This window comes from Neofelis nebulosa, chromosome 5, assembly GCF_028018385.1.
Source record: "Neofelis nebulosa isolate mNeoNeb1 chromosome 5, mNeoNeb1.pri, whole genome shotgun sequence".
NCBI classification, from domain to species: Eukaryota; Metazoa; Chordata; class Mammalia; order Carnivora; family Felidae; genus Neofelis; species Neofelis nebulosa.
The window spans coordinates 11055373-11076145 of NC_080786.1; the positions used below are offsets into that span (position 1 = coordinate 11055373).

The following is a 20773-nucleotide window of genomic DNA, read 5'->3' on the forward strand; positions in this document are numbered from 1 at the left end:
GGGTGGGTAATCATACTGCAGTGTATAGATGTACAAATCAACAAACACGTTGTCTACCTTAAATTCACACAATGTAATATGTCAATTATAATAAACAATTTTTTTTAAAAAAAGGAAACATCCCACTCTTGCCCGGAGGGGTCAAAGTCATTGACATAGGGAGATAGCCTCCATTTGCAACCCAGGTGCCAAGCTTCGGATCAGAGGTTTCCCTGCAAGATTCCAGAGCTATTGTAACTTTATTGTTTTCAAGGAAACAGGTCCCTTGGTCCATTTCATAGTCCAGGACTTCTTATGATGCCTTTGTGCACAGCTTTGCTTTTCCCTGAGTTATCAAAATACTGCTTTGTTTACGTTCAACCTAAACTCCTCCCTTCCTCCCAATCTCTAGCCCTGTCTTTTCCTTTATTTGGTGGACACCCTGCGGTTGCCCTGGTGTGCAGTTCCTCGGCAATATGTCAATGAACTTGACTTCATCACACTGAGGTTTGTTCCTGGTGGTCTCAGGCTGATTAAGTTAAGATAGCAGTTCGTCACAGCACCTACTAAGAGCAGCAGCTGTGAAATGGGTGAATGAGTGAGTGAGTGATCCATCCCCCTAGCAAGACTAGCGTGAGGCAGGAAGTGTGCCCACGGCTCTACCCAAATTGGATGGTTTAGGTCAAGATCTTGGAGTCCCAGCGATGTCCGAAGCCCAGCTTGCCGTTTTACTAAAGCTTGTGATCAGGATAGGTTTCTTACTTCTATGACCTTCAATTTCCTCATCTCCAAAGTGACGACGGGGTTTCATTGAGTATAATCCGCTCTCTCTTACAAGGTTGTAATTGTCAAAAAAGATTGTCCAAGAGTTGGAAATGGACAACAGAGATTACTGGCTGTCCTTAAGGTGAGTGCTGGTCTTTGTGTAGACGGTCTTATGATTCCATAGGGGTGGGCACATTTCACTTGCTGTTGCCTAGGCTTTTTTTAAAACAACCCTCTAAGGATAGAAATTAAGCTGAGAAAACCAATGGTAACATGTCCTATTTGCAGTAATGCAAACGATTCCTGTTCATAGGAATGCCGGTTGATCTTGTCTGGAAGGGAATATAAATGTTTATAATTCCAGTTGTTATTGGAACCAGTTTTAACATCTTACTGGTTTCCTCTTAATTAATGGGTTGAATAAAACTTTTGACGTGTTCATTTCACATGTGCTTGCACCTGAGTCATGATTTTACACAGAGATTATAACTTAGCATAATGAGGAGCAGTCACAGACGTAAAATGCTTACTTTGTCAGAGACCCTTGAGAAATAACTACGATGATTACTTCGTCGGTAGACCGAGGTGGTAGACAGAATGTGCCAGGAGATCGGCAAGGGCCTAGGGGTCAATACAGAATCAAGGCCAGGGAAGCATCGAGGAAGGAATAACTCTCTTGGGACACACGTGACTGAATGGATAAGCTTTCCCCTTTTCATCTTGGGTGTCTCTTGGTTTCAAGCACAGAACCCCACCTGGAACAATGTGGGGGGGGAGCTTGGGCCACAAAGCATGGGTTCAACAGCCAGGCTTCAGGAGGAGCAGACATGTACAGGGATCTGAGGACATCTTTATGCACAGAGGTCTTCTCTCCAACTCTCAAATCTGTTGGCTTGATTCTCTACTCCTGCACATTGACCTTGTCCACACAGCCAGGGATATGGCTGCCAGAGCTCCCAAGCCTCCCTCCCCAGGGCTAGTACCAGGACAGAAGGACAGGCTTTTCTCAGTTGCGGTCCCTAAGTCTTCCAGGAATGACTCTAAGTGGCCTAATTTAGAAAGCTGCCCGTCTCAGAGCATTCGGTTATGGTCGTGTAAGAAAAAGTCATTTGCCACGTGAACCACATGGTTAGAGTTGGGGAGGGAGAAGATCTGGGAAGAAGAGGGAGACTGCTAATCTGAGAAGTCAGAATGTTCCTTCCACTTCCTCTCAGGAATGAATAGTTTTCATTTGACAGGAGGAACCACCAGTGGTGAGATATACTGATGGGGAGTATAACTTGATGGTGAGGACATTCCTTCTTTCTTCCTTTTTATCACCTGATAATTGTAACTTTCTTTTTGCCACAATCTGCTGGGGGAGCCCTTGATTTCTCTCTGCTCTCCCATGCGATCCAACAATGACATGATTGTGGGTTATTTTACTTGGAGTGTTTCTCAGCCTCTCAATATGAGCCATTGTCTGCCTCTAAATGCAAGCCAACCTATGCTTTGATGATCTGCAGGATTTTTTTTTAATATAAATTTCCATGAGCCTTATAATAGCACCGTATGGTGGGTGATGGGGATTTGCAGTGGTGTGGTTTGCAGCCGATGGCCAAGAAAGAATTCTTGAGACATCCTCGGTGCAAAAAAGGTGGTTTTATTAAGGCACGGGGATGGGGACCCGTGGGCAGAAAGAGCTGCACTGGGTTTGTGCAGAGCAATTGATTATATACTAGAGAGTTGGGGGAGGTAAAGACAATGGAAATTTCCAAAAGGGTTTTCACATGCTAAAGAAGACTCCCAGGATTCTGGAGGCCTAGCTATTGTCAAGCTGAGGTTGTTTTTCCCTCCAGCAAAGCCTTAATAACATGAAAACAGTTGGGAGTTCCTGAGGGAACGTGTTATACTCGGCCTGCCTCAAGTATTTGTCAGTGAGCTGCAAGTTCTAAAGAAATTTAACTTTATCTACATCTACTTTTTGTCTTTGTTCCCCACATCGGCGGGTACTGCTGTCATCCACATTTTTCAGATGAAAACACTGAGGCTCCAAGAGAGAGTTGCTCCTATGACAGCAAAGAGGCAAAGCCAAGTGTCCCCTTGAGCCCACCGGACCCCAGAGGCCACTCCACCACAGCTCTCGCATCCCCAAAACGCTTGCTTGATGAAATTTGTTGTAAGCAGACTGTTCGATAGGGTCAGCAAAATGAAAACTTCTTCTGTCCGACATCTGCCAATTCACTAACTCTTCTCTACCTCCTTAAAAATGAGTGATGTTCACAAATGCTCATCAGGAGACTGTTAGAACTTAAACACTGTCTACTGACATTGTAATAGTCATACTTTCGGGGCTCTGCTATGCACATAAATCGGGCATGCTTTTTTATAGCCAGAAATAATTTACCGTATAATACCTGCCAGTAAATTCAAGCATATGATGGCCCTAAACGTGTCTCATCAGGAAGTAAACCATTCAGCTGTAAGAAGGGCACAGTAGGTATAAATAAAGGCACCCACCTTTGCATCAAGATGAATCTCCATGAGCAATTTTCTTTCTTTTACCTTCTATCCCGTGGTGAGTGGGAAGCCTGGTGAAGAGAAGGGTCAAAGCCCTTTTACTTTGCTTTTAATTCTCCAAGATTCCAAGATTCACAAGCCCTTCGCTGGTTGGAATGCAGTTCTCGCAAAAATGAGCTTTCTATGTGTCCAGAGATACTTGTCAAGTTCTTTTTTTTTTTTTTTTTAATTTACTTTTTGTTTTGTTTTAATTCTGTGCCCTCTGGAGTGGAGAGAATAGGATCTCGTTGTTTACTGCTCTTTGGGCTTTTGCTTTAGGTACTTTTGTGTTCTTTCTTCAGTAGTTTCCAACCTGTAGAAACCGACTTGAATGCCGATTTCGAATCCAGAAAGAAACGTCAACGTGTGGCAGCGGCTTCTTTCCGGAATTCCCTCTCTTGCCTCAGACTGGAGTACAAAGGTGCATTATAGATTTTCTGTAAAGCGAGCTTGTCTCCTTTTAGACTCTGGGAAAACCAAATCTTAGACCTATGGAGAAAAGTCTTCAGGGCCTCTAACACCCTTATTTCCTTGGATATTTATATTGAAAAAAACTTTTAAGTTTATTTATTTATTTTTAGAGACAGAGCAGTCGGGGGAGGGACAGAGAGAGAGGGAGAGAGAGAGAATCCCAAGCAGGCTCTGCACTGTCAGTGCAGAACTCGATGCGGGGCTTGAACTCATGAAACCATGAGATCATGACCTGAGCCAACACCGAGAGTTGGACACTTAACCAACTGAGCCACCCAGGTGCCCTGGAAATCTATACTTTAAAGAAATTCTTCTGATCATATCATAGGTTGGCTCATATTTAGAGGCTGAGAAACCCTCCAAGTAAAATAACCCACAATCATGTCATTGTTGTCTCGCATGGGAGAGCAGAGAGAAATCAAGGGCTCTCTAGCAGATTGTAGCAAAAAGAAAAGTTCCAATTTTCAGTGAAATTTAGACGGTTTTCTTTGGACAGATGTTTTCCTTTATAGGAACATTAAATTGTTGTTGCCTTTTTTATGTCTCTGGAATATTTTGCCTGGTTCAGTGATCTATCATGCTGGTTATTTGGGCTTAGCTGCTGGGGAATTGGAAGAACTGTGTGCACACCAGTTGAAATGGAATACAGTCAAGAACATTCTACCATGAGACCCGTGGCCCCAGCTGCCCCGCCAACACCCAGTGTGACCGCAGGGAAATCTCATTTCTTTCTGGGTTTCACGTTCCTTGTGAGGAGGATGCTGAGGTTGGGTTCGTCCTCTGTTTCCAATCTTGCATGGGGCGTTTTGCCCGGTGGTGAGTTGGGAGGGACACACGCTATGGGCGCTCATTAGTGGTGCTTGTGGCCTTTCCGGAGTCTCAGTATTGTTGCAGGACAAATGAATATGGAGATTGTTTCTCCCTTCAGCAGTGACATAGCTGGTATTTATAGTACACTTTCACTTTATAAAGAGCTTTCACATTTGGCATCTCATTTAACCTCCGAAGCTCACTGTACCATAAACTGAGGGGGCTGTATAGAAAAGACACCTGGACTCCCACTCGAAAGGTCTGAGTAATGTCACCTGAAGAACCTAAAAATTTGAGCAGGTGATCATATGTGTACAGATAGGGAGCCATCCATCCATCCATCCATCCATCCATCCACCATTTATCCTTCTGTTCCTTGACGTGTGGAACCCATTCCCTAGCATGAAGGCACATAGGGCATTTGACTTCATACATCTGTTTCTTCTTCTTTTAAAATTATTTTGTTTAGGGGCACCTAGGTGTTTCAGATGGTTGAGTGTCTGACTCTTGATTTTAGCTTAGGTCATGATCTCACGGTTCGTGAGTTTGAGCCCCACGTCAGGCTCTGTGCTGACCCTACGGAGCCTGCTTGAAATTCTCTCTCTGCCCCTCCCCTGCTTGCACGCGCTCTCTCTCTCTCAATCTCTTAAAAATAAACAAAAAAATAAACATTAGAAATTTTCTACGAGTTATGCCAAGTGCCAGGAGTCTTTGTAACCACCAGGACTCAGAGCAGCTCCTCCGAAAATTGTCTCCAGCTATCTCTTTGTAGTCAAATCCTTAATTCTTGGCAATCACCGATATATTCTCTGTCCTATAGGTTTTTGTCTTTTCCAGAATGTCACATAAATGGAATCACATAGAGTGTGTTTGAGGCTGGCTTTCTTCACCTAGCAGAATGCATTTGAGATTCACCTGTGCTGTTCACGGATCAGCAGTTTACTGTCTTTTTTGGCTGAGTAGTTGTTCATTGTGTGAATGTGCACTGTTTTATTTTGTTTTTAGTTCATTCCCCAGTTGAGGGATATCTGGGTTTTTCCAGGTTTAGGTGATTATGAATAAAGCTGCTTTAAACATTCAAATACAGGTTTTTTTGTGTGAACACAGATTTTCATTTAGATAAATGTGGTAAGTGTAGGTTTAACTTAAAAAGACATTGCCAAAGAGTTTTCCAAATTGGCTGTCCTATTCTGCATTCTTACCAGCAATGTATAAGAATTCCAGTTACTATGAGTCCTCACCAGCACTTGGTATTGGGGGTTTTTTGTGGTGTGTTTGTGTGTGTGTTTGTGTTCATGCTAATAGGTATGTAGTATTTCATTTTCATTGGAGTTTTGATTTGCATTTCCCTAATGACTAATGACGGTGAGTATCTCTTCATGTACTTATTTGCCAATTGTACATCTAATTTGGTGAAGTGATTGTTTAAATCGTTTACCATTTAAAAAATAAGGCTGTTTATTTTCTTATTTCTGGATTTCAAGAGTCCTTTACCTACTTGGGAAACCAGTCCTTTGTCAGATATATGATTTGCAAATATTTTCCCCATTCTATAGGTTATCTCTTTAGGTATTCTCTTATCAGTATCTTTGTAGAGTAAAATGTTCTAATTTTGACAAAGTCTACTTTGTCTACTTTTAACAATGGATTGTGCTTTTGATGTAGTATCTAAGAACTATTTCCCTAAATCCAACTTCACAAAGAGTTGTCTTATGTTTTCTTCTAAAGGTTTAGAAGTTTCATCTTCCACATTTTTTTAGATTTTTAAATTTTATTTATTTATTTTTAAGAGACAGAGCATGAGTAGGGGAGGGGCAGAGAGAGAGGGTGAGAGAATCTTTTTTTTTTTTAATGTTTATTCATTTTTAAGAGACAGAGCATGAGCAGAGGGGAGAGGGGCAGAGAGAGGGAGACATGGAATCCGGAGCAGGCTCCAGGCTCTGAGCTGTCAGCACAGCTGACGTAGGGCTGGGACTCACAAGCTGTGAGATCATGACCTGAGCCGAAGTCAAATGCTTAACCAACTGAGCCATTCAGGCGCCCCGAGGGTGAGAGAATCTGAAATAGGCTCCACGCCCAGTGTGGAGCCTGACACGGGGTTCAATCTCATGGCTGTGAGATCATGACCTGGGTTGAAATCACGAGTCAGAAGACACACGCTCAACTGACTGAGCCACCCTGGTGCCCCTATTTCCCACATTTCGATTTAGGATCCATTTTGAGTTCATTTCTGTGTAAGGTGTGAGTATAGGTTCAAGTTCATTATTTTTTGCTCATGAGCTGTTCCAGCATCACCTGTTGAAAACATCATCCAGGTGAGACTTGCAGTGTAATTGCAAGGGTCCTTGTAAGAGGGACAGAGGAGGGTCAGAGTCCGAGAAGGAGATAAAATGACAGAAGGAGGTTGGAGTGATGTCATTGCCGGAAGGGACCATGAGCCAAGGAATGCACGTAGCCTCTAGAAGCTGGAAGAGACAAGGAACGGATTCTCCCTGAGAATCTATCAAGAAGAACACAGCCCTGCTGGGATCTTGATTTTAGACCTTTGGACACACGTCCAGACTTCTGACCACCAGAACTGCAAGATAATCCATTTGTGTTGTTTTAAGCCACCAAGTTTGTGGTAATCTTTTTCAGCAACAATAGAAAAACAAAAATACAGAAAGCTCCATTGAATTGCCCTTGCGCTTCTATCAAAAATCAATTGGCTGTATTTACATGGAACTATTTCTAGACTCTACTCTGTTCCATTTTTCTGTATTTCTATGCTTTTGCCAATTCCACACTGATACATCTTTTTCAACCTGTGCTGAATTCTCTTTATTTCCCTACTTCCTGTCTTCAGGATGTGAAAAGCCGGTCAGTGGTCATGAAAAGGAAACAAAGAGATAAAAATCACACAATGACCAGTTTCAAGGTAGCCGTCTGTGTTAGGTCTCTAGTGCCGAGTAACAAATCATCCCAAACCTAGTGGCCTAAAACACCAAACATTTATTGTCTCACTGTTTCTGAGGGCCAGGGGCCTGGGTGCAGGGTTGGTCATGGAGTCCCGGTCGAGCTGTCTGTCCTGGCTGCAGTCATTCCACGGCTTGACTGGGTGATGATCTACTCCCAAGGTTACTTGTGTGGCTGTTAGCTGGCCTCAGAAAATCTTCTTCCAAGGTGACTCACATAGCGACTGGCATATCTCAAGTCCTCCTACATGGGCCTCTCCATAGGCTGCCTGAGGGTCCCTATAACGTGGCAGCTGGCTTCCCTTAGAATGAGTGAAGAGACAAAGGGGAAGGGGACTCACCTAAGACAGAAACCATTGTCTTTTCCTGACTCGACCTTGGCTGTGATATTGCGTCACTTCTGCCATATTCTATTCATTAGAAGCAGGCCACCAAATCCATTCCACACTCAAGGGGAGAGGCATTGAGCTCCAGATCTTGAGGGGAGGCTATCCTAGAAGGTGTAGACATATCTTTGAAAGCACTATAGCCCGCCCTCTGGCCACCAATTATTTATATTCCTCCCATATGCAGAACGTACTCATCCAGTCCTCAAGAGTCTCATCCCATCACTGCACCGGCTTGAAGTCCAGCATCTCGTCATCTGAGTGTGGCCCAGGCGAGAGTCTCCACAGGTCTAGTTCCTCAAGGTCAGCGCCTTGAGTATGGTTCTTGTGATTCGCAAAATGGAGGAAGCAGGTCACCTGCTCCCTCCCTCCCAACATGTGGTGGTAAAGCAGGCGGAGGGTGAGTGTCCTAGATACTCCTATTCAAAAAGGGAGCAAACAGAAGGCAGGAAGGAATGAGTGGGCCACGGCAATTACAGAATCCAGTCAGGCAAATTGCCGTCCAGGTGACGGTTCCTTGGCTGGGACTCTGGGCCTGGGAATAATTCTCTGTGGTTCCTGACACCCCTCTCAGGGCCCTTGGGTCTTCCCTTCTCAGGAAGGCTGACAACGTTTGCTCCATTTTCCTAACCCAAGTTCATAAAAATTTCTCCTGTGTTTTCTTCTAAAGGTCTCATAGTTTTACATCTTGCGTTTTAGTTTATTTTTGTAAATTTTATTTTAAGTCATTTCTATGCCCAACATGGGTCTCGAACTCATAACCGGAGATCAAGAGTTGCATGTTCCACCGACTGAGCCAGCCAGGTGCCCCTCATGTTTTAGGTTTTGATCCATTTGGAGGTCATTAAAAAAACTTAAAAAAATGTATTTATTTATTTTTGAGAGAGAAAGAGTGCACGTACATGTGTGTGTGCGTGGGGGAGGGCCAAAGAGATGGGGAAGGGGGAAACAGAGGATCCAAAGCAGGCTCTGTGCTGACAGCAGAGAGCCCGACGCCGGGCTCAAACTCACAAACCATGAGATCGCGACCTGAGCTGAAGTCGGATGCTTAACGGACTGATGCTTAACCTTTTTTTTTTTTTTTTTTTTTTTAAGTAGCCTCCACAGCCAGCATGGAGCCCAACGTGGGGCTTGAACTCACAACCCTGAGACCAAGACCTGAGCTGAGGTTAAGAGTGGGATGCTTAACTGACTGAGCCACCCAGATACCCCTTTATTGAGGTAATTTTTATATAAAGTGTGAGGTATAGGTCTTTCAGTTTTTGGCATAAAAATGTCCAGTTGTCCCAGCACTGTTTGTTTGCTTCTTTTTAGAAACTGTTTATTTTTCATTAACCTTATATCTTTTTTCTGTTTAGGAGATGAAATGGGTTCCTGCTCCAAGGAAATTAAGGACATCAAGGGCTCCCCACGTTGTGAAAGTTTCCCTTTTACCGCGGGGACCCAGAACACTGCCACTATGGACCCCTCCCGTGTGGTGCAGAAAGTCAGCGCTCTTTACTGCAATGCGGCAGAAATAACCCTGAGGCCAGTTCTCAGACTGGGCTTCAAGATGCTTTCTTTGCACACTTCCCGTCCATCTATGGAAGCCTCTGTGCCATGAGAACAAGCCCAGCCTCAGCTGCTGGAGCAGGAGAGACCCTGCGGAAGAGAGAAGGGCCCAGCGGTCCCGGCCAAGGCCAACCCGGACCGTCCAGCCAACGCTCAAACATGTGAGGAGACCCACCCGGGATCAGCAGAGTTAAAATTGATTCAGACGTCCTGGCAGCAATTTTTTTTTTGAAATTTTTTTAACGTTTACTTATTTTTGAGACAACGCAAGAGACAGAGCATGAGCGGCAGACGGACAGACAGAGGGAGACAGAGAATCTGAGGCGGGCATCCGAACTGCGAGATCATGACCTGAGCCAAATTCGAATGCTCAACCGACTGAGCCACCAAGGCGCCCCGGGGGTGATTTTGTAATATAGGAGTTGTATTTAAAACACATGGTGTGGTTTGACCCAGTCATTACAATTCCAGTCTCTCTTATTCTAAAGAAATTGTTTAATGGAAAAAATAATTTAAGTGACATTTTTTATAATAGCAAAAGTTTAGGGACACCTGGGTGGCTCAGTCAGTTAAGGGTCTGACTTTGGCCCAGATCATGATCTCACAGTTCGTGAGTTCGAGCCCCGCGTCGGGTTCTGTGCTGACAGCTCGGAACCTGGAGCCTGCTTCGGATTCTGTGTCTCCCTTTCTCTGCCCCTCCCCCACTCAATCTCTCTCTCTCTCTCTCTCTCTCTCTCTCTTTCTCTCTCTCAAAAAATAAATAAACATTAAGAAAAATTATAATAGTAAAAGTCTGGAACATCCTAGTGTTAAACAGTACTGGAATGATTAAATTGGGGGGGCACATAAACAGTGTAATACTCTGTTATAAATGATGATATAGCTCTAAAGGAAACTGTCCATACTCTACCTTTCGGTCAACAAAACAAGTTAGAAATCATTATACATTTTGTAGTATGAACTTGTTTTTGAATAAGATAATATACAACTATTTTTTGCATGGAAAAGTGTCTGGGAGAAATATATATATATGTTTGCCTATATATGTATGTAAATTATTAATAGGGGTTTCCTCTGGGAAGGGGTTATATTTCTACACTGTACCTTTGTGTATGTGAATCTTTAAAAATGAGTGTCTTATTTTATTTTATTTTTTGAGAGAGAGAAAGAGAGTACATGAGTAGGGGAGAGGGGCAGAGGGAGAGAAATCTCAAGCAGGCTCCATCATTGGCATGTAACCTGATGCGGGGCTTGATCCCACGACCATGAGATCATGACCTGGGCTGAAATCAAGAGTCAGACTCTTAAGTGACTGAGCCGCCCAGGCGCCCTGAGCATGTATTTTATTTATTTATTTATTTATTTATTTATTTATTTTAAATGTTTATTTTTCAGAGAGAGAGAGAGAGAGAGAGTGAGGGATGGGCAGAGAGACAGACAGAGGATCTAAAGCGGGCTCCAAGCTGACAGCAGAGAGCCTGATGCGGGCTCAAACTCATGAACCAAGTGATCATGACCTGAGCTGCGGCTGGATGCTTAACCAACTGAGCCACCCAGGTGCCCCCTGAGTGCCTATTTTAATAAAATTAATAATCAGGGGCGCCTGGGTGGCGCAGTCGGTTGAGCGTCCGACTTCAGCCAGGTCACGATCTCGCGGTCCGTGAGTTCGAGCCCTGCGTCAGGCTCTGGGCTGATGGCTCGGAGCCTGGAGCCTGTTTCCGATTCTGTGTCTCCCTCTCTCTCTGCCCCTCCCCCATTCATGCTCTGTCTCTCTCTGTCCCAAAAATAAATAAAAAACGTTGAAAAAAAAAAATTAAAAAAAAAATAAAATTAATAATCAAAATAATGACATAACTTCCATTTTTGATAAATCTTAATAGAATGGATATAATATACATAAAAGGCGAATATAATATATATAAATATTAATCATATATGATGTAGACAATTTAATAGTCAAAGACGTTAACATTTCGTGTATGTTAATACACATGAAAATGAGTATAATATAACGTATATACCCGTCCTGCCAAGGCCCTGTTTGATGTCCCTGGATGTAACTGTTGGTGTTCCTACTGGAGCTGCTTGGTCACAGGACGATGGACTGTCCACGCCCCACGTGCAGTGTTTTCATCCCCCCACTGGGGGGAAAGTTGCATGTACACATCACAGCAGCCATTCAGGCAGGCAGCAGGCTATATTGACAAGAACACTGGACTTGGGAGTCAGAAGTTTGTTTCTTCTTCAGTAAACGTGGGCTTCATTCACCAAATAAACCTGCGTTGAGTCTTACCGTGCGCAGGTCCTGTGGCTGAGTGCCGGGGCCCGGGCTCCTGCCCTGCTTTCCTCGGGGCGGTGATGGGAGAATCAGTCCCTAAATGAACACAAATAAAAAACAGGTGCCGTGCTGTACCTCGGGCGGTTCTGTTAAGTAGAAGAAACGAAACCGGATCTGTCGTGAAGCAAGTGATACAACGTAGTGGTTGGGAACTCTGGCTCAGCAGGCAAATTGCCCGAGTTCAAATCCTAGCTCCATCAGGATCTGGGGGTGTTATTGAACATTTCTTTGACCCGGTTTTTCTCTACCTGTCAGATAGAAGCAAGAGTCACATGGACCTTATGAGGTTGTTGTAAAGATTAAATGAATTACTATTTCCAAAACCCTTGCGGGGGAGCCCCTGGGTGGCTCAGTCGGTTACGTGTCCAGCTTCGGCTCAGGTCATGATTTCACGGTTCGTGGGTTTGAGCCCCACATTGGGCTCTTGCCTATCAGCACAGAGCCCGCTTCCGACCCTCTGTCTCCTTTTCTATCTGCCCCTCCCCTGTGTGCTTGCTCTCTCTCTCTCTCTCTCTCTCTCAAGAATAAATAAACATTAAAAAAAAAAAAAAACAACCCAAGACTTGGAACGGTGCCTTCCTGGCACATAGTGAGTGCTCAATAAATATTAGCTATTATTTTTATTACCTGGGATTGAGACTATATCAGACCAGCTATTTCTAATGCAAATGTGACCAAGCTGATGTTGGAGGGGGTCTGGCTGTGATAGTTTTCTCTCTTCTGGTGGCTTCCTTCATGTCATTTGGCCACCTAGGTCAGTGTCTACCTACTTTCTTGCTAGTCCGTGAATATCATCTGTCAACATTAAGGCTTTATGTGGGAACACGGGCAGAGGAGGGAGCTTCTAAAGCTGGTTACTGGAAACTCTAGACCAGCTCTTCAGGCCCATGTGAAGAACAAGATGGGGCAATCAGCTCCTTACCGGGGGCTGCTGAATCTGCCTGTTTTTTAAATTATTTTTCTAATTAATTAATTAATTAATTAATTTTGAAGGTTCACTTATTTCTTTTGAGACAGAAAGCGCGAGTGGGGAAGGGACAGAGACAGAGGGGGAGAGAGAGAATCTCAAGCAGGCTCCATATGGTCAGCACAGAGCCAGCCAGGTGTGGGACTTGAACTCACAACCTGTGAGATCATGACCTGAGCTGAACCAACTGAGCTACCCAGGTGCTCCTACTTTCTATTTTTTGATTTCAATGTTTATTTATTTTGGAGAGAGAGAGAGAGTGCAAGTGGGGTAGCAGCAGAGAGAGGGGGACAGAGGATCAGACGCGGGCTCTGTGCTGACAGCAGTTAGCCTGAACCGGGGCTCGAACTCACAAATGGATCATGACCTGAGTTGGTCAGGCACTTCACTGAGCCCACCCGGGTGCCCCTGCCCCGTTATTTTAAGAGGTGTGGTATGTTGGTCTTATTACTTTAGTCATTTATGGCTTCTGAAACAGCTGTTAGATTTCCAGTCATTCTATCTGTATTTTTATTTTTCTTAATGATTTATGCAATCTGGGTAAAGTAATGAGCCCTTCTATTTGATATATATATAGTTTGCAAATATTTTTAAACATATATTCCAAGTATTTTTGCCAATTTGTTATGTCTTTTGTTCTCCAATTGTTTTTCTAACATGAAGACTTTCCTCTCCAAAGAGAATTTCCCTACTCACTGCATGAGGGTGAAGGAAAGCTTTCTGGAAGTAGTCATCTTTACTTCAAAACTCCAGGGGTGAGAGCAGGGAAGAGGGCTGAGAGGAAGGAAAAGCATTTACCGCATCTCTTTCATGGTCCTGCCTCTTCTTCCAGAATGACTGCTCCACTCCTTACCACCGATTTCCCTCCCCGGCCATTTCTTTTTCTTTTTAATGTTTTCTAAATTTATTTTTGAGAGGGAGAGGCGGACAGACAGACAGAGCCTGAGTGGGGGAGGGGCAGAGAGGGAGACACAGAATCCGAAGCAGGCTCCAGGCTCTGAGCCGTCAACACACAGCCCGGCGTGGGGCTTGAACTCACGAACTGTGAGATCGTGACCTGAGCCGAAGTCGGAGGCTTAATGGACTGAGCCACCCAGGTGCCCTCCCCCCGCCCCCGTCCTTGGTCATTTCTGATCCCACATAGCTAACTTGCTCTTGGCCCATCCCGCGTGCTATGGTCTGAATGTTTGTTTCTCCCCAAATTCATATGTTGGAATCCTCATGCCCAAAGTGATGGTGTTAGGAGGCAGGGCCATCGGGAGCAGTCTAAGTGGAGAGGGTGGAGCCTTCACGAATGCGACTGTGCTCTTATAAAAGAACCACCCCCCCCCCGCCCCGCCCTGACCCCCCCACAGCCCCTTCCTCCATGTGAAGATACAATAAATCTGGGGCCCTGCAGAGTTCTCACTGGGAACCGATCATGCCTTCACCTTGATCTTGGACTTCCAGCCTCCGGAACTGTGAGAAATAAATTTCTGTTGTTGAGAAACCACCCAGCTGTGAAGCTCTGTTATAGCAGCCTAGAACAGACTGACATACCAGCCTTGACTATTTCTTTCAGCTGAGCACCTCCCTGCTTCCACTGGACCCCCAAGAGTCTCGAGCTTTTAGTCTAAGGTGAGAATTTGCAGCACCTCGTTCATGTGGTCGCAGGTCAGCTGGGCAGCCTGGAGTAATGGTAGCACTTCTCTTTCAGCAGGAACTCAGGGTGGCAAGTCGCCCATAAAAAGGGGCGTTGTTCTGGCACATGATGCCTGACATTTCCAGGCCAGGATGTGCCCACCTTCTCAGTCTTCAATAGCAGTGAAGGACATCATAGACACTCACATACTGAAAAGTGCTTATCAGGTGGCCTAGGCAAAGTTATGCTGTGGTAAAAATGCTTCCTAAAATCTCAGCGGTTTATAACAAACATTTTGTCCATGTGACATGGCCAACGCTAACTGGCTTTGGCTCCGCTGAATTCCATGCGTCTTCTCATTCCAGGATCCAAACTGAAGAGGGTCCTTTATCTGAGACACGCTAGTCGCCTGGTAGAAGGAAAAGAGAAAGACAGTTGGACCACGTGACGGGGCTCTTGAAGCTTCCGCTCGGAAGTGGCATATACAGTATTCCATGTGTCTACACTCCACTGGCCAAACTAGTTCCATGGCCAAGCCTGAGGTCAACGTGGAGGGAGGGTACTCTCATAGGATGACATGATAAACGTTTTGAACACATAAACAATCCCATCACATCCAGTATTACCACTTGGTCCCATTTTGCAGGTGAGAAAACTAAAGCTAGAAGAGGTCATGGATTGCAACTCAGATCTGTCTGGCTCCAGAGTCGGTCTTTTCTACCATGCAATCTCTGAGGGGGGTGGGGGATGGGGGGTGGGGGTGGTCTTTTATTTTTTTAAGTTTACTTCTTTATTTTGAGAAAGAAAGAGCACGAGTGAGGGAGGGGCAGAGAGAGGGAGAGAGAATCCTAAGCAGGATCCGTGTTGTCAGCACAGAGCCCAACATGGGGACATGGGGATCGATGCCACCAACCATGAGATCACGACCTGAGCAGAAATCAAGAGTTGGATTCTTTCTTTCTTTCTTTTTTTTTTCTTCTTTCCTTCTTTCTCTGTATAGGCACCTGGAATTGTAATTTATTCAGGGCACAACTACTTCTCATCAGCTTCAGAAGCTTCTCCATGAAGAGTTCTAGAGGTAAACCACCTTTGAAAGCTTTCTGCAAGGATATGAAGCTAGAGAGGGGGCAGGTTTGGGGAACTGTCCCCATGAGAGCTGACTCTATTTCACTCAGTAATTTTTTTTAACTATTGAATTATTTATCTGCTTTATGGGTTTGTAGATCCTTTAAACTGGATTGCCTATCAATCTATCACCCTTTGTTTTTGTTTTCGTGTGTGTGCGCGCGCGCGGTGCCTGAGCTCCTCAGAGCTATTTTTCTAGGTAATTTTAGAAACTTCCAGATTGCATTGGATATTTATACTCACAAAAATTATTAGTACGGTGGAGAAAGTGCGACTCCTCTACTTTCGCAAAACAGCAACGATTTTAGATTTAGAGACCAAGTTGCAGCTCAGTGTATCTTAGGGTGGGGGTGCAGGGAAGAAGTTACAGCGACCACAGAGAATACATACTTCACTGTGATTGTAAATATCGGTTGATTTCCCTCTGGGAAATCAAATCGCTAGTTTTGACTTGCCAGATTTATGTGTCCATCAGTGTGGGGATTAGGGTGAGGCAAGTGAAGCGCCCAGGGCACTCAATTTAAGAAGGCACTTGCAGGAACCTTAGAGTTTTCTTGCCCCACTCCAGTTCCTTCCCTGGTGTCCATGATGCATTTACCGTAACTCTGCAGCGTGAAAATACCCCGGGCAAGCTTACCTTGGGGACAGAATCACCTGTCCCCTACCAGGCATGCAGGAGAGCCTGGAAGACGTTCCTGCCCTATTAACTTCGCTCTGCCTGTAAGGCTCATTCCCAGGTTACTGTGTGCGTGTGTCTGGCCCGGGCTCGGCGGGAAAGGCAGAGAGAGGGACTGCGCGCTGGTGCCCGCGTTAGGCCGGGCGGGTCAATATCCGGGTGGATCGGGTGGGTGGGGCCGCCCCTCCCTCCAGGTCCCGAGGTGGGTTGGGGGTGGGGAGGAACGCGCGGAGATTCCCTTTCGCCCCTTCGGATCCGAGAGGGGGCGGCAGAAGGAACGCGAGGGTGACAGGGCGTACCCACCCTGCGGCTCGGCGCCCGGCAGCGCCCCCGGCCCCGAGCGGCCGCCAGGACCCGAAAGAAGAGGAAGAGGAACCACAGGAGGGCTCGCCGAACCGGCCACCCGCTCCGAACTTGCCGAGGAAACTAGTACGGAGGGAGGGGCCGGGGCCAGGGCCGCGGCAGGAGGAGGGGCGGCCGCAGCTGCATCCAGCCCCGTTGGCTTCCTTCCCAGCTCTCCTTCGCCTCCTCCTCTTCCTCCTGTATGAGTCAGGCATTTCCCGGGGATTTGGAGCAGCCACGCGCGGCCCGGGCGCCCGGAGCTATAGCAGCAGCAGCTGCCGCCGCCGCCGCCGCGCCGGCAGCCCCAGCGCCGCGGCCGCCACCGCGGCGGGCACTCGCGTTCCGGGCGCGCACGGACCATGGAGAGGGCGGCCCAAGGCGCAGACGGCGGCGGGGGCAGCAACAGCAGCAGCCGCAGCAGCAGCCGCGCCACCTCGGCTGGCTCCTCGCCGTCCTGCTCCCTGGCCGGCCGGGGGGTCGCCAGCCGGTCGGCGGTAGCCGGGCTCGGCGGCGGGGGCAGCCGCAGCAGCCCGGGCTCGGTGGCCGCTAGTCCGTCGGGAGGAGGCGGCCGCAGGAGGGAGCCGGCGCTCGAAGGCGTGCTCAGCAAATACACTAACCTCCTCCAGGGCTGGCAGAACAGGTAACGCGCCCGCCGCCAGCGCCACCGCGCGCCCCTCCCTTCGCGCCGCTCAGCTGTGTGTGTGTGTGTGTGTGTGTGTGTGTGTGTGTGTGTGTGTGCGCGCGCGCGTCCGCCACTGTGCCACCGGCCGATCGGGTCCTGCCTCTCCGAGTGCCCTTCCTGCGTCCCAGCTCCTTTCCAGGTGGGGTGCCCGGGATGGGGCAGGCCGTGACCCCACCCAGGACCGCACCGCAGTGGCGGAGAGGGAGGCGAGAGACCCGGTTTTCTTCGGCCCTGGCACCTGCAGGGACTGGAGTAGCAAAAGAGGGGCGCATTGGTCCCAGGGCCCTGCCTGCTAGCGGTTTCCCGCACTCCTGAAGAATGGCTGAGGAAGAGAGGCAGAGGGGGCGTGCTGTATGCCTGCAGGAAAAAGCGTTAATACCCCTGGTCCCATCACAACAATTCTCTTCGTAACATAGTTCATTTAAAACTTTAGTGTTTAAAACCACCACCACCACCATCACCATCACGAAACACCTACCACTTATTCTCGGTGCCTTCCGGAGCACGCGCTACCTCCTGCCCAGTGGGTGGTTTGAGACCTCCCAATCTCTGCAACAGAAGCTTAGTTATTTCTTTCCTTCTTTTTTTTTTTTTTTTTTTTTGAACACCCTCTCCCCTTTGGAAATGGACGGTTTGCTTTGTAAACTATTGTTATTAACCCCCGCCCATTTAGGTGCCTTTTGAAGTTCCCTGCTCACTCTGCCCTCACTGTTGGGAAACCCAGTATGGCCACGTGGGAGAATGGGGGTGTTAAGGGAAGGGCCACCAGCTCACTTGTGTTGATGATGGTATGTGGGGCACAATGCAGAGGATAGTGAGGGGGACTTGGAAGGAGCAGATGTGGTGCTGCTGTTTACTTTTTTTTTTTTTTTTTACTTTGTTTTTCAAAAACAAGCCAGAGGGAGATAGACGTTGTGGATGAGATCTTTTGTCCTGCCGTCTGTGGCCCTTGGATCTTAGGTCTTGGGATTTTTCAGGATGCTTGTGAAGTTTGGATCGCACTCTGGGAACTCTTGCTTCTCTCTGCTGGTTAGATTGGATTACTTGGTCCTCTCTCCCTGCACATGGGATGGAAATGTTCAGGTGGCTTCCAGCTGAAACTTTGACCGGGCAGTTATTTACATGAAACTCAACTGGGAGGAAGACCACTTCCTAAATATGGAAACTGACTTGTTTCTATCAGAGAACTTTCTGAGTCACCTGGGTTTCCTGGGAGATCTGCTACTCTGTCAGTGGAAGTTGCGCTTTTAACTTTTGAGTCCTTTTATTTCTCAGAATAGCCCTGGTGTCTGCTCTTGCCTCTTTTCCCCTTCAGGTTTTGAAAGCTGCAAAGGAATAGGTAGTGTGTGTAGGATGAGAGAGAGAGGAGATGATTCAATCTGATTTCATTTCTTGGTAATTGTGCCTTGTTGGTGACAGCATCTGGTTTGTGTGTTGGGCAGTCCCTTTTAATGCTGTGCCCTCCCCCCCCCCCCCCCCCCCCCCAGGTAGCTTATGAGGCCAACAGAGATTTTACCCTGGATTACAGTCATTTCACTGGGGATGGTACTTTACCGGCAATGCACATTAAAGGATTTGTTCTTTCCGGCAGATTTAGTAGGAATTGGAGTAACTCATGCTTTTGTATGATCTTAAATCCACTGGGGTATGTAGGTTATGCCAGATTGAGAAGAGGCAAAATTAATAATAATATAGTAATAATAATATTTACATGATTGCAGGCTTCATAGGTGAAATGTACTGTGTACTGTGTGAGATCTCATCTTTGTTGAGTTTGTTTAGTGTGGTCTATGCCGTCAGTGTTTATTCTTAGCATAGTAGACTGTAAGTTTACCGCTGACTCCAAAAGCATTATCTCTTTCTAGTGGTTCATGTCTCCGTGTTCAGGTCTGTGTTCCCCACATCCGTGTTCTCTCAGCTGTTGCCAAAGGTCCATTAGTGGTCTGGAGAGGATTTGTGGAGACTCAGTGGTTGCACATGTCTCCCTTGTCAAGGGGAGGTCTGGAACAGTAAGAAAGGAGAGAGGAGAAAGAGAGAAACTTTGACACTATATTCATGTGTTCATGAATGTATTTACTCAGAGACTATTTTATTGAGGAACTACTATGTGCCAGGCACTTTTCTAAGAGCTGGAGCTATTTCAGTGTGCAAAACGCACAGGCATCTGCACATGAAGTAGGGGAGGAGACTCAGAATTAAAAAGTACAAGTCCCTAGCTCCCTGGCCCAGGGGAATGCCTTGGTACCAACAGTGGGCGGCTTGATTCAAGTTACCTTCACTTTTGGATCTCATGGCATGTTCTTCTGCAGCACTTTTTTCTTTCTTTTATTATTTTTTTTAATGTTTATTTACTTTAAAGAGAGAGAGAGACAGAGCATGAGCAGGGGAGGGGCAGAGAGAGATGGAGACACAGAGTCGGAAGCAGGCTCCAGGCTCTGAGCTGTCAGCATACAGCCCGATGCTGGGCTTGAACCCACAAACTGTGAGATCAGGACCTGAGCCGAAGTCAGATGCCACCCAGGCACCCCTATTCACATTTTAATCTCAAGCACTGTGTTTTCGCTAGTCTTTTGGTTTTCGCACAGAGTGAACCAGGGAGAGAGTTGAAGCCCAAAAGCTTGGTGAGGCAGGCCGGTGCCAGGCCGCACGGTGCCTTGTAGTCCAGGGGAAGAATTTAAGGCTGCGTCTGGTTGTCCAGAAGGATTTTAGGCCGAGAGGTGACACGGTCTGATTCGTGCTTTAAAAAGTTCACTCTTGGTACTCTTTGGAGATGAGAATTTCACAGGGTCCTATCAGGGAAACAGGCCAGTTGGGAGCTCCTCATGGTGGTCTAGGCCAGAGATGCTGGGGGCTTGCACTTGGGGGATGAGGAAAGTGGAGAGAAGGTACAGATTCGGAGTGGGGAGGTTAGAAGCTGCCGATGGGTTGGATGAGGTGAGAGAAAGAGGGGCCAAGGAGGACTCTTGTGTTTATAGCTCTGAGAGCCTGGGATGTTGAGGTGGAGGTGTCTTTTATGGAGATGAGGGTCACAGGGGACCCTCATGCTTGTGGGGAGGATGGGGGGCAGCCAGGAGTTATCTTTGGGGAACTCGTTTTTAGTTTGTAAGAAATGGGCCGTATGAACTCTTCCTTTGCCGGCACGAAGGCTAATTTTAGTCTCCAGCCCAGATGGAACTATTTTGGGTTTGCTGGGAGTATCAAATGTTTGAGAACATAATTTCTTTTTCTTTGTTTTTTAATGTTTACTTACTTGTTTTTGAGAGAGAGAGAGAGAGAGAATACAAGTGGTGGAGGGCAGAGAGAGAAGGGGAGAGAGAATCCCAAGCAGGCTCTGCCCTATGAGCGCAGAGCCTGATGTGGGGCTCGAACCTACGGACCGTGAGATCATGACCAAGAGTCAGATGCTTCGCCAACTGAGCCACCCGGGCGCCCCGGGACAATAATTTCTAATTGGGTCTAGGAAGTGGTATTTCAGCATTTGAGGGTCTTGATCGTCATTCGCTTTTCGTTATCAAGGGAAAAGGAGACGTTGCAAATATGAAACCAGCCTCCAATTTGTGTGTGTGTG

General features: G+C 46.7%; 1 protein-coding gene and 2 long non-coding RNA genes across 5 annotated transcripts in view; 2 read left to right on the forward strand and 1 right to left on the reverse strand.

Moving 5' to 3' along the window:
- The window catches only part of LOC131511690 (uncharacterized), a 32023-nt gene extending 21419 nt beyond the window's left edge, over window positions 1-10604 (forward strand). Inside the window, exons 2-3 of the long non-coding RNA XR_009261671.1 lie at window positions 8091-8206; window positions 9262-10604. This is a non-coding gene — a long non-coding RNA (uncharacterized LOC131511690). The remainder of the gene's footprint in view (window positions 1-8090; window positions 8207-9261) is intronic.
- Window positions 10605-11309: 705 nt separating this feature from the next.
- On the reverse strand, window positions 11310-16598 carry LOC131511693 (uncharacterized). The gene is made up of 3 exons (XR_009261672.1): window positions 16485-16598; window positions 14190-14789; window positions 11310-12040 (listed from the first exon to the last, which is right to left on the reverse strand). It is a non-coding gene; the product is annotated as an uncharacterized LOC131511693 (long non-coding RNA).
- A 148-nt stretch (window positions 16599-16746) lies between these two features.
- Window positions 16747-20773, forward strand: part of OSBPL10 (oxysterol binding protein like 10) — a 313900-nt gene continuing 309873 nt past the window's right edge. For all 3 annotated transcript variants that reach the window (XM_058729640.1, XM_058729641.1, XM_058729642.1), the window contains exon 1: window positions 16747-17163. In XM_058729640.1, coding sequence (XP_058585623.1) covers window positions 16883-17163 — 281 coding nt within the window. In that variant the 5' untranslated portion in view covers window positions 16747-16882. The remainder of the gene's footprint in view (window positions 17164-20773) is intronic.